This window comes from Pteropus alecto, unplaced genomic scaffold (genome assembly GCF_000325575.1).
Source record: "Pteropus alecto unplaced genomic scaffold, ASM32557v1 scaffold78, whole genome shotgun sequence".
NCBI classification, from domain to species: Eukaryota; Metazoa; Chordata; class Mammalia; order Chiroptera; family Pteropodidae; genus Pteropus; species Pteropus alecto.
The window spans coordinates 11583440-11596838 of NW_006443124.1; the positions used below are offsets into that span (position 1 = coordinate 11583440).

Genomic DNA, 13399 nt, shown 5'->3' on the forward strand with positions numbered 1-13399 from the left:
GCATTTTACATGAGGTCATTTGTGTGAGCCCCCATGCCTCTGCAGGTGCCACTCTGATATGAGAGAAGCCCTCCACATTGGGTGCTATGTTTCTGGGTCCCAGAGGCTGATTCAGCCTAGACTGATGGGGTAGGACAAAAGCCAGGATATCTGTTGGGCTCAAATGGACAGCCCTCGAGAGTAGGTAGAACTCTGAACTGAGTACTGGGGCTGCAGGACCTGAAAAGTTTCACTGCACAGCTGAGGCCCACCATAAAGCCATCCTGCTCTTCTGAACCTGGTGGAACGTTCCTAGAGGGGCAGGCTGGGGGTGAGAGTATGGCATGTCCGGGCCTTGGCCCTTCCTCCACCTTTTCTATGAGGCTTCTGCTCCGTCCCTTACAGGGAGCTCTCAGAGGGCAAAAGGAGATCAGGGATGCTCGATGCCACACAGAGTGGAGGTCTGTGTCAGACAGCCTTGGAGGCTGGGTGGTGGGAAGTGGAAGTCATAGTCAGCAACTAAACTAGTGCCAGAGAGGCAGAGAGCTGGTGTGGGCCCTCTGAGATGGTCACTTTTCTCCAGGAAATGAGTTGACAGTTAGTCAACAAAATTCTCCAGTCTGCACCAGGCCCTGTGCTGGAGAGAAGGTAGATGGGACTTTCCCACTGACCCTCACATCTGGTCCTGGAGATTCTCAGTCTGCTGGGGCAACAGACAGCTGTAGACACTCCCACTGTGTGTTCCAGGCTGGGATGGGGGAAGTTCAGTGCTGAGGAATTCCAAGGAATCACTTCTCCCAGCTTGGGAGTTCAAGGAGACCAGAGACCCGGGAGATGCTGCCTTCCCGTACACCCTGAAAGGACAAGTAGAGTAGTTGGGCGAGTCAGGTTTTGGAGGGAGGGGCAAGGTGGGATGGGGGAAAGCACTTAGAGTGCACAAAGGCAGAGGGTTTGAAGAGCAGGTATGGTGAAGAGGAAGCAGGTTCCAGAGAGATTTAGGAGGTAGAATCTTGGGAAGAATTGGTGATGTAATGGACTGATTCATTCAATATTTATTGAGCATCTACTTGGTCCCAGCAGGCAAGGGTGATACAAGGATGATGAAAAACAGACAGGGTTCTGCCTTTATGGACTTCGTAGTGCTATGGATGGAGAAACAAGATTAACCTACTCACTCCCTTCCCCAAAGGGTGCTTTTGGATGTCAGTAAGAAGAGTTAGAACTATTCTCCAGGTGTCTAAGGTGGGGACCCAGGGGACAAAGGAGCAGGTCTGCAGGGTCTATGGGCCCATGGAAAGGTTTGGCAATTCTGAGGCTATATGTGCAGGGACAGACCTGGGGCGGTCCATGTCCATGTGATCGGTAAGGCCACAGAGGGTTATTCAAGAAGAAGGGCTGAGAGCCAGAACAGTGGTATTTAAGAGTCAGGGGCATGATAGCTGGGCAGAAGTCTGGCCAGTGGCCCAGGCCCTGGGAGAGCAGGAAAGGAGATAAGGCAGGGGCCACAAGGAGAGGTCCATGCCAACAGCATGCTCTGTGGGCATCGAAGTCAGCACACAAAGGACAGAGGTCTTTTCTGTGAGTTTGGTGATAAGGTTCATGGGCAGGCGTACATCTTTCTTCTGGAAAGATGACATCAGGGCTGAGGCCATGACATGGGCACGCATTCCTAGATTGCACGCATGGAAAGTGGCAGTGATAGTGTCTAGTCAGTTCCCTGACTCAGGGGCCCCAGGGGGACTGTGGGAGGGCAGGGGCAGGACTGTGATGGACGGTGTGACTCCTCTTTAGGTTCCTTCCACAGGGTCAGGAGAAAACTCTCTGGAAGGAGTTTCCTCTGAGTGTCCTTCCCACAGACTGGAGGAAATAGGCTTGTGGCCACCCCAGACAGTTATCACAAGGGGAAGGAAATTGGCCTCTGAGTGCCTCACATCTCGTGGGACCTCTGCATGGACATCTCAGCTGAAGTCACCTTCCCTTTGGTGGAGGTCCTTGTACTGGTGGCCCAAATAGTCAATGATGACAGAGACTGGATTTGAACCCATACTCATCCCTGCTCCCCTAATGTTTTCTACTATCTCAGGGATCAGAAAACCAGGAAATACTGGTCACCTGGCTAGAACAGCAAAGGGACATCCCCCTCAGGACAGTTGGAAAGGGAGACTTCTCCAGGTGTTGGCAGGAAAGCTAAAGTGGCTTGTGACTATCCCAGGGAAGCCCTGAGGGCCAAAAGCAGAATTTCCCCAGCCGAGCCTGCCACCTAGGCTTCTTTATGTCTCAGTCTTGGGCTTTCTGCCACTGACCCCTGGGTAGCCCAAGAAAGTTCCTCCTCCCTGAGCCTCTGCTTCCTCTTCTGTATAATGGGTGTAATTATCGTTGCCTCACAGAGGAAACTTACCTGCCCCAGAAAACTTTGTGGGGGATTCTCCCAGGGATATGCAGTGCTTCAACCCTTCCTCTCCTCTCCCCATCACTTGGGGAGGTATCTGAAGCCCAAACTGGGCAGAGGACTAGCCTTGCTGATGTTTTCAGGGACAGTTGCCACTTGCCCCAAATAGCACCTTTCTGGACAGATATGGTGAGGTAGAGAGACCAGCCTCCAGCCAGATTTGGGAGACCCCAGAGCAAGGACAGTACCATGAGTGGCTCGTCTATCTCTGGGAGGGGGTTCAGGTCATTCCAGGCCACACCAGGCACATAAAGCAACATCTCTGGCCTTTGTGGTAGCAGCTCCAGGTCGACCCCTTCTACATCTCCTGTGCCTAGGTCCCCAGAGGTACACCTCCAAAAGGCCAGGCTGTTCAGGCCAAACCCCATTATGGTCCTGCTCGTCAAATGTCCGCAGACCCTGGTGCTGGTGAGTCCTGACTGATCTGGTAGGGTCTGAGGGTAGTTAACTCCCAACCATGTGTGGACTCTTTGTCCACACGGCAAAACTTCCAGAAAGGCCCACCATGTATGTCCCATCTTGAAGCCCCCTGTGTTCAGACCTCACATATGGTGGTCACTTTGAGTAGAGGACAGGGAGGACAAGGCTCGGATTTCTAGGCACAGTGTTAAGAGCACCATCCAAGATGCACACAGAGAATGAACGGCCAGGAGGGGTGGTCATGAAATAGGAGTGAACTAAGTTAAACGAAGGCCTCAAGGGGTCTTGTCGGTTATGTGGTCTTGGAGCAGGAGGTGAGTGAGGAGTCACTGACACTTGGAGTTATGGCTCGGGCAGCTGGGTAGAAAGCAAGGCCATTTGCTATGATTGGGGAGGCCTAAGGTAGGCAGAGAGGTTTGGGCCAGGAGACCTCAGTCAGTTGTAGGCCATGGACCCAGAGGTCAGGGAGAGGTCAGAGTCCAGACATTTGGACATTATTGATAAAGAGGAAGTTCCCAACACCAGAGGGCTTCATGGAGTGAGTCAGGCCTTGGGGAGTGTCCAAGGATGCCAACTTCTAAGATTGAATAAGGACGATGAGACCGCGTTTTCCACTTCATTTCTTGGTTCTTGGAGATTCCTTACTACTTCTCCAGGACTCAGCAATGGCACACTCAGGCCAAGGACACCCCATGGGTACAGTCTTCCCCATCTTCAGGCTCTTCCCCTGCCTATGTCTCCCACCTGCCTACCCAAGTACTACCTCCAGAGCTGAAAATGCATCCTCCACATATGAGTCTCTGTCTCCTAGCCTCATCCCCAGCTGAGAGTGTCATCAAGCATCCAGAAGGGGCCACTGCCTTTATCTGCCTTCTTGGGAAAGAGCTATTGGGCCACATTAAAAATTAAAAGGAGAAGAAATCATTAGACTAGAAGCCTTTACAACTTTCCACAGTCTTGCGGGTGCCCCTCATTGCTCTCTATGTCAGGCTGGAGTCCAGGCCAAGGTGCTGGGTGGGAGCCTGGGGACCTGTGCTCAGCTCTCACACCCGCTTCCCTCTGGAATTAATACACCAGAACTAAAGTTGCAGATGCAGTTTTCCATGTGGGCAGGACAGATGGTTCTGGAATGAGCTTCCTTCAGGACTTTTCTGAAGTGCCAGCCTCCCTTGGACTCTCACTGAGGCCCTGTTTGGTAAGCACGTCTCTTGCTTCTGACTCCTCAGGTCACAGAGGGCCCTGGCCTTGAGCTTCAAGGCCACTTCTCCCTGTTATGCACCCCTTTCTTTCTCTGAGCAACTCCCCCACTTACTGAGGGCCCAGCAGTAGTGATAAAGTTGACAATGAGTTAGGAGTTGCAGGGGGTAGAGGAGAAGCTCACAAAGTGTTTATGGGATGGCTGGAGGAGGTCTTCGGGGATCTCTCCTACCAGCGCTAGGGCCACCAACTCATAACTCTCTCTTCATAACATACACCCATTCCTTCTCCCGCAGCCACATCCCAGGAGGGACGTGCCCAGTCCCCTGCTGTAGCCTCCTGGGGTCACAGCAGCTGCCTCTGATGAATACAGAGTTGGAGGTGATAGCCTTGCCTTCAATCTTGGCCACTCCCCACCACATGACCTGGAGCTGTGACTCCCATCTCGGAACCCCAGTTGACTCATCTCCACAAGGGCTGGAGGCGCAGTTTGTGGATTGCAGTAGAGTGCTGGGCTGCATGGAGAGATGTTTTCTGTTTTGCTTGACTGGGTGCTGCTCCCCAGCCTCAGTTCCTTTGCCTTCTTCTGCCCTGGTGATAGGGATGGATTTAGGATTCCATGATTAGGATTCCCTGTGCAAACCCTTCCCCAGTGCCTCAGTGCCTCCCCATACCCAGCCCAGGAGGCAAACCATGATGGGCAGCTTGGGTGTGCTGAGGTCGGCTGACTAGGAAATGACTCGATCACATGGATTTTCCTAGAAAGAGCCAACTGAGAACACCAGGACAGGAGACTCCTGTCCTGGCTGGAAGGAGGTGGTCCCAGGCTACCAGAGGCTCAGAGCTCTGGCTTATAGGAACAAACAGCCATTGAGTCTGGCCCTTAGCCTGAGAAGAACAAGGAGTCACCCACTGATGTGGGCCTGGCTAGGTGTTTCAGCCCTGCTTTCTGATCGAAGGCTCATAGCTCCTTCAAGGGGCAGCACTGGCTGTCCACTGTTTTATTACTCATGCTCAGGAGGGCCCAGCCTGGCCAACGGGGATCAGGACAAACTCTGGAAGGAGGAGGGAAGAGCACCCACCACCATCACCCAGTGTGGGCCCTTACTCTCAGCACTCTGCAGCCCATAGCCCACCAGCCCACTCACCACTCCCAGGTGCTCCTCCTATTCTGTGCTGTGGCTGTATCCCCTTGCACCTGCCCTGGCCATGCTGTCTCTCCGCCACCAGGGGGGTTCCTTCCCTATACCTTCCTGACACAGCCCACGTCGGAGTGTACATCTTCATTGGCATAGTGTGCTGTTCCTGGCTGCATCTGGTTGGTCTATGGCATAGCCCATGTATCCTCCAGGGCAGGGATAAGCCAAGAAGCTCACCCAGTGTCTGCTAAAAGAAGTTCCAGGGGCAGCTGGGGTCGAGGGCACACCTCCTGAAGAGGTGAGAGGCCTCAGACGAGGATTCCAAGGACCTGGGAGAGCAGGGAGGGCTCCTAGAAGGGAAAGGGAGGTGTCACAGTATGAGCCAAGGCTGGAGGTGGAAGTTGAGCCTGGGGTCTTCTAGGACCTGGGTAAAAGGGAGAAGGCCTTGACTGCAGGTGATGGCTATGAGCCAGTTGTCTCTCTCAAAAGCTCCATGAGGTGTGGGATTAGGGGTACAGGGACAAGAGCACAGGGGCCAAGCTCTAAGTCCCGTTGTGTATATGTGGGTGGGAGGGACATGCTGGATGGGAGGAAAGACAGGTGGCATGTAGAGGATTTTGACAATAAACATATGGTGGTATGGTGGATGGAGGATGGAGCCGAGGCACCATGGTTGTGCTGCGTGCCCCTGGGGCTAGAACCAGGAGGTCTGTGGAGCCAGCAAGTACCTCTGGAGGCCTGGATCCAATCAAGGGGAGGCCCCCAGTGGGCCCTGGGCCTCAGTAGGCATTGGCCGAAGCACTGTGGCTTGAGGATTCAGATTCTCTGCAGTTCAGACTCCTAATTTCTTTGTGCCTCAGTTTCTCTGTATGTAAGATAATGACTTCATTGGGTCATCTCTCCTTAGTCCAGGAGAGCAGCAGCATCTTTGCCTGATTCATCTCTGCCTCCGTGAGCCTGATCTGAGGTTTCCAAAGGGAAAATTGAGCCCTGGCCCCTGATGAGAAATAACTCAGCCCTCCTCTCTATTCTGCAATACCTCTGCCTCTCCCTCCCTCCCACAGTAAGCCCAAGGATCCTGTTCTACTTGGCTGGCCCCTCTTTCCTCCATCATCTCTCTCACTCTGTCCTGGCTCCTTCCTATTGGCTTTAAACGCAGCCATCCTATCTCTGATGTGGCTCCATCCTATTTCTCCTCCTCCATACACCCATAACTCCTCAGGCCATGGTTATCCAGTCCTGCTGTCTCCACAGCAGCCAGGCCAGGGTGGGCTGACCTGGGATGAGGGAGGGAGGAGCCGGGGGAGGGAATCAGGCTGATATCCAAAGGTGCCTGAGGCTAGGAGTGGCTTGGCTCCAGGGGCAAAGGCGGTGACCAAGGGATCTCTAGGGGACCTGCCTCCTCCTGGCAACCTGGCACCCACACTCTCGTCCTATAAACTGCCTAGATTCCCCAGCTCTCCCTCAATTCTTAGACCTCCATACCCTTGCCCCCAGTGCCATCTGCCTGACAAACCTCTCTCTTCCTGACAAACCGCTACTCCTTTCTCAATGTCCTGTGCATCACCTCCTGTGGGAAGCACCTCTGATGAGATCCACAGCCGTCTGTCCATCGCTTTGTCTGCAGTAACCCCCACCACACTGTGCTGGGCCAACTGGACAGGCCAAGAGGTCCCCAGAAGCCTGACTCATTGTCTCCCCAACACTGCCCCAGCCTGGGCAAGCCATGAAGGGTCCTCATGGTGTTCGTTGAACTGAGTCAAACGCAGATTTGAGGCCATGGTGGGGAAGCAGAGCCGCTTCCTGGAGTAAGAAGGTTTACATGGTGGCATGAAGTGGGTGATGCCTTGCTGAGTTCTCTTCTTAGGCCCTTGCCTTCCTGGGAATTTCTCTTTGCTTTATTTTCCTGTATTTCCAAGTTTTTCAGTTAAAGAGCATATATGCTTTCTCATATTTCTTTCTCAATGAAAAGTTATAATTTTCAAAAATCAAAGTAAAATTCCTGGTTGAGGTAGTCTACTTTTCTGCTGAAGAGGCACCTTGAATTTGGGAAGGAGGGAACTTTGGCTTTCTGTTGGCCATCCTTGAATTTACTGTGGGGCTTTGCTGCCTCCTGGTGGCAACTGGACTTATAGACTTGATACTAGGCCTATTTGTGCAGGTTGGTAGAAGGGGATGTATGTGTTTGGGCGGGGTGGGGCGGGGGTAGGTTATAAAACTGACAGACCTGCAAGGGAGAGGTAAGCACCCCAGGGCCTTCCATTGGGTCAGGTGATCATCAGCCATCTCCCTGCAGGTGGTTGAGTTTGATGTAGAAATGCCCCAATTTGGTTGGGGACTGAGCACCACTTGGTTCTGGGCCTCAGCCCAGGGATGTGCTTGGGCCTGGTTTTGCCAGCCCCAGGCAGGGTCTGGGGTTTGGAGTCAAGGGTGAGCCTGAGTGGGCCAGGTCCATGTTCATCTCAGTCTAACCTGGAGCAGGCTGGAGTATTCTATAGGAAGGGCAATGATGAGCCCCCAGAACATCTGAAAAGGCCCATCCTACTCTCAAGTGTGTCACCTCCACTGTCACCACCACCACTCCTACCTTGGGTTCTGGCTATGCTATTCTCCCTCTCCCACTCCCTCTGATCTCCCCACATCAGGTCTGTGTCTGGCCTGACCACTGACCCTCACCTCCTGTAGTGATCGGCCACTAACACAGGGCTTAGTCCTGAGGAGGGAGAGGAAAGAGGCTGAGGCGGAGCTGTGGGCCCCCTACAAAATTCACTCCTACTACAGGTCTTCCCTTGTTCCATGAATGCTTTCAGCCCATTTCAGTCTCCGGATGGTTACACTGTGTTGCTCCCTCTGTCTAGAGCTCTATCCTCTGTGATTGCCACACGGCTGACACTTTCTTGTCATTCAGGTTTAAACCAATATGTCACCTCCTTCCCAGAAGATTCAGTCTAAAGCACCTTCCTTGGACCTCTTGCACCTGTTTAGTTCACTGCCAGATCCCCAGCATCCAATACAGGGCCTGGTATATGGGTGCTCAGCCACTGTTTGCTGAGTGTATGAATTTCAAGTTTTGGGAGGAAAGTAGTGCCGTCCGTCTTGGAGTAGTGTGGACAACTCAGTCAGAGAGCATTTGAGTTGGTCTCTGAAGCAGGAATTCACCATGCCGAGTCGGGATCAGAGCATGTGAGATGAGATGACAGTATGGGTAAAGGTTTAGAGGTAGGAAACAGGTGGTTCATATAGGAAGCCACTATGCTTCTGTTGGCTGGAGCATTGAGGAAATCCATAGCTGTGAGAGTAAGGAAAGAGAAGCACAGGTGGAGGAAGGCCTTTATCCTATCCTAAGGATATGGGCAAGGTCCACAGATCCTGAGGCCTGGAACATTGAGTATCTGACTAGCCTGAGGGGCGAGGGGTGAGGAGGTGGGAGGAGGTGGGAGAGGGCTGCTAAATTATCAGGCAAGAAACTTATTAAGACCTGAGTCACACTGAGACACTCACAACAAAGCAGTTGTTCAGAGTATGGTTTATTTTCACAGATGCATAGAAACTGGTTCAAAATCTGAGATACAGATAAAGATGCCCTTGAATCCCCCTCTTGACTCTTATTCAGAAGGAACAGGACATGGCTCCTTTGCTAAAATAAATACACTTCACATTGCATAAGGTAATAAATAAATACATACATAAATAAATAATCTTGATAGAATAAAACCGAGAAGATAATCGCAAAAGGCTAAATGGGGCTGCACATTTCAGAAATTAATAATTAACAATTCCTCTGACTCCCCAGAAGAAAACAAAACCCTTCCAGTCCCGGACTGTGTGAGAGACACCCCAGAGTCTTCACGTGTTCTGCTGCTCCCGAGGCCCCAAGGCCCTGTGGTGAGAAGGCCTGAGGGGTAGCTGGACATGGAACCAAAAATTCTAGGACTTCTTGAGGTAGTTCTGAAGGAAGTTCAGATATTTAGTCATTTTCCTCCAGAAATCGTCCCAGTTACCTTTCTTGATATAGATTGGCTCTTCCTGTAAAGAAACCAGGAAAGTGGTGTTAGCTGAGGCTGGGGTGGAAGACAGATGACAGGCTGGGGGTCAGGTTATGGCTGGTAGCACCACCTGCAGGGCCATCTTAGGGGGTAGCTTACCGTGGTCATGGGGGCGGACGAGATTGTCTCTTTGAGTTTCTGTGGGAAGAGACCAAGGCAGACAGTCAGAGGAAAGGAGCGGGCCCTGCTACCCTCCTCCCCAGAGGGAGGGCAGGGCCAAGGCATGGATCCCAAAACCCCTCAGACAGCTTTACAGACCTCAAGAATTTTCCCAATTCTCATTCCTTTATCCTGCAAATTCTTGGCAGCTTCCAGGAAGGTATCCAGGTTTAGCATCAGAAAGGCCTCATTCTAAGGGGACAAAGAATACATGTAAGAGGGGGAAATTAGAGAGTACCCTTCCCATGGCCTGCTTGAAGTCATCCCCACAGCTTTCTAAGACTTCTTTCAAGGACATCCTTGGACAGTCCCCTCCTCATCTCCTTGCCCAGGTTATCCCCTCAAAGGGCACTGGCATAGAGGTGAGAGCATACTATAGCAAAGCATACTTCCCTCCGCCAGAGCCTCTAGAGGGCCTAGGTGGACCTCTCTGCACTTAGGGAAACAGCATTTTTCAAAAGGAGCTCTACAAAGGGTGGAGGGCTGGCCAAGGGAAATATTTGCAGCCCAGAGGCCAGATAACAGGGTTAAAGCCTTGACTGAGTTAAGGGGTCTTAGGAATCAGGAAGACAATCGCAGAGACTCCAGCACGGAAGTGGATGCAGCATGTGAACTGCACGTGCCTAAAAGGGGAAACACAAACGGCCAATAAACTCAGCAGAGATTCAGCCTCCTGTTTGACCCAAGAAATGCACGCAAGTGAGATAATCACTAAAGCCAACTGCAGCTAGAAAAATAACTATAAATGATAGTGCCCAGGGCTGGTGAGAGCAGAAACATAACTCAGTTTTTAAGGGAAAGGAAGGAAGCAGGCAAGTTCACAGGGGAATGTTAGTCTGCCAGTCCAGAGGCTGCTCCCTGTCCCCCAAAAATGAGCTTAAAGCCTTTGGTATTGTTCACCTAGAGCTGCCTTTTCATTTTTTAATTAAAAACAAACAAAAAACAAAAAACCATTTCATATTATAGCTATGACTGGGAAATACAATGAACACCTGTTAAGCACCACACTGACCTGGGAACTTTATGCACATTGTGCCATTTAATTCTCATAATAACCCCACTGAAATAGGTGCTTTAACCCTATTTACAGATATAAAAACTGAGGCTAGGCAAAGTGGCATGACATGTCTGAGGTATGCCAGGCAGGGGGTGGATTGGGACCCAGATGTGCCCAGGTACGGCGCTGAGCTTACGTTCAGGATGTATATCTCATTTACGTCCAACGGTTCCTGTAAAGGAAGAGAGAGAGAAAGCCCATGAGTCCTGCTGGACTGTGCCACCTGCTTGCCTGTCCCCACCCTGTGCCAACCTTGTCCCAGCTACTCACTTGTGGAGGCAAAGGCGGTTTGTTCAGGATGCTCTCAATTTCCCTCATCATCATGTTGACGTATTCCTTGGTCGAGCTCGTCGGCAAGGGCAGCCCCTGTGCTTGAGAGGCATAGGCTGTGAGCAGGAGCAGGAGAAGGTGCAGGATGGGGAGGCTGCTCATCTTTGGGCTGGTAGGATGCATTCTATGTTGTCCTGGTCCTTCGTGGTATTCTGAAGTGTCCGAGACAGCCTCCTTCCTTTTATGCACAGCGGCAGAGTGCCCACAAATGAGGCAAGGGGGAGGCGGGCATCGGAAGAATCTTTATCTAACATGGAACCTCCACAGCAAACCACAGACTTATTCATCACTTTCTAGTACTAGAGATCAGTGAAACTTGGGAAGAAATTACTCAAAGGGTATCTCCTTGTTTTGCCAAGGTGGGTAAGAGATGGGCTAGCCACTGGGCGGAGTTCGGGTAGGTGAGAGGACCTCTCTTACAAGTGAGGGACTGCCTAACTCTGAGCATCCTTGAGCCTCCTGCTCAGTGGGACCTGGAAAGCCCTGACCTGCTGCCCACCCTGACTGGCACAGCCTACTCCTGTGTGGGTGGCCAGGTGAAGGCCCACTGGAATAGACGAGTTTGTCCAGCAGCCTGTCACACAGCTAACCATCCATGTGTGAGCTCATCCACTAAGAAGCACACCTTTTGACACCCCTCCCAAAACTGAGTTACTGGGGTTAAAGCCCCCATTGGTTTGCCTCATGGGGTTTGGGCAGCTTCTCCTTGACACTTTCTGTTCCTGGATGGAACCCAGGCACCAGATGTCCATTCTTTTAAAGGTCTGTTAGCACAGCCCAACTCTGTCCTGTGTTGTGGAATCTTATCCCCTGCTGGATGCCTGGCTCCAGGTGCTGGGCAGTCCCTCTGGTGGCACAGAGGAGCTGGGCTCAGTGACCTGAGGATAGGGATCCTTGAAGAAGCTATCACTGGGAGGTAGGGCTAGGGGGCTGGCCTGAGGAGGTTTAGATGGCGGGATTGGCAAGGTCTGAGGGGTGAAGGAAGGGAAGAGAGGAAGGCAACCCCCTGGTTTTAGGCTTGTGTTGGGGGCCAATTTTGGGCCAGTGTTGCAGGGGTCTGGATCCCAGTCTTTGCTGGAGCCTGGATTTGGTAGATGCAGGCCCAGTGGGAAGGGTTTGCAGAGCAAGGAAGGGGCAGAGACTGACCCTGGGGAAGGCCATAAAGGACCAGGAAAGCAGCAGCCAGATTGGAAGCAGAAAAACCAGGCAGGTGGGGGCTCAGAGGGTAGCTCCTGAAGGAAGAGGCAGACCATTGCCCCGTGGGGCTGTCAGGCCCTGACACTGGCCCAGGACAGGAGTTTTGGTGAAGGTGTGAGTGTGATGGGGGCGTGGGAAGAGTTCTTTGAATTGACTGGGACTGGGTAAGGGGAAGAAGAGAGGCAGGATGGAAAAGCCAGGGTCGGAGTGCATTGTGACGCACTCAGTGTGGGGAGGTGGGGCAGGTTATGCTGAGGCAGGGGAATTTGGGTGTTTCAGACTTCTGAGCAGGAGCTGATCTGGTAAGACAAGGACCAGGATGTGGCTGCAGAGGAGGCAGGTGAAGAAGCTGTGACCCAGGGTATTGCTGTGAGAATAATGGCCTGTAGCCAAACACGTGGCTCCTGGCTCAGCTGTGGGCCAGGCCCTGGGCTGGGAGGAGCCTGGGATCTGGGCCCAGACCATCTTCAAAAAGCATGTAGAGTATCTCAAAGGCACACATGAAATGAGGCCACATATGGGGAGCCTTAGGACTGGGGACCCGCTAGGCACAATTTATTCAACCAACTTTTATTTAGCGCTTGCTGGGTGCAGGCACTGTGAATGAAACAGATATGTCCTTCTGCTTAAGAATCTCACAGTCTTATGGGGAGGAACAGACTGAAAGCCTTGCTACTCTCAACTGGGACTTCATTCCTACAGTTTTAGCTTTACCTTGAAGATAATTACAAGTGCAGACCCTCAGGCTTTAACCCAGGCTTTCTGAATCGAAAATTGCATTTTGACAAGATCATCAGGCAATTCATGTGATATTTAAGATGTTCTGATTTAAACACTGAGCTTGGATATGGGTAGGGGTCTGGGCTCTAGAGACCCAGGGCTTTTATTTATTTATTTATCTACATCTATCTATCTATCTATCTATCTATCTATCTATCTATTTATTTATTTATTTATTATCTTAAAAAAATTTAATTAAGTTTATTGAGGTAACATTAGTTAACAAATTATATAATCTTCAGGTATACATTATCATTTGATATCTGTATATCCTGTTGTGTGTTTACCACCCAAAGTCCAGTTTCCTTCAGCTACCATATATTTGAGCCCCTTTACTCACTTAATCTCCCCCTAAACCCTATATTTGACCCCCTTTACCCCGTCTACTTCCCCCTTCCTTCCTCACCCCACTAGTAACCACTAGCCTATAGTCCATGTCCATGAATCTCTGTTTGTTTGTCCTGCTCATTTGTTGCTTTTAGGTTTATATCTCATATATAAGTGATATCATGTGATTTTTAACCTTTTCTGTCTGGCTTATTTCGCTTAGCATGATTATTTCAAGGTCCATCCATGTTGTTGCAAATGGCAGTATTTCATCTCTTCTTATGGCTGAGTAATATTCCATTGTATGTATGTACCACAG

At 51.2% G+C, this 13399-nt stretch overlaps 1 protein-coding gene across 1 annotated transcript; it reads right to left on the reverse strand.

Annotated features, from left to right (window-relative positions):
* Positions 1-9111: 9111 nt before the first annotated feature.
* Positions 9112-10905, reverse strand: LOC102896574 (interleukin-3). Its single transcript, XM_006923339.1, has 5 exons — positions 10717-10905; positions 10583-10618; positions 9489-9581; positions 9330-9368; positions 9112-9210 (listed from the first exon to the last, which is right to left on the reverse strand). Exons 1-5 carry the CDS (start codon positions 10897-10899, stop codon positions 9112-9114), a joined length of 450 nt encoding a protein of 149 aa, XP_006923401.1. The 5' UTR covers positions 10900-10905.
* Positions 10906-13399: the final 2494 nt, after the last annotated feature.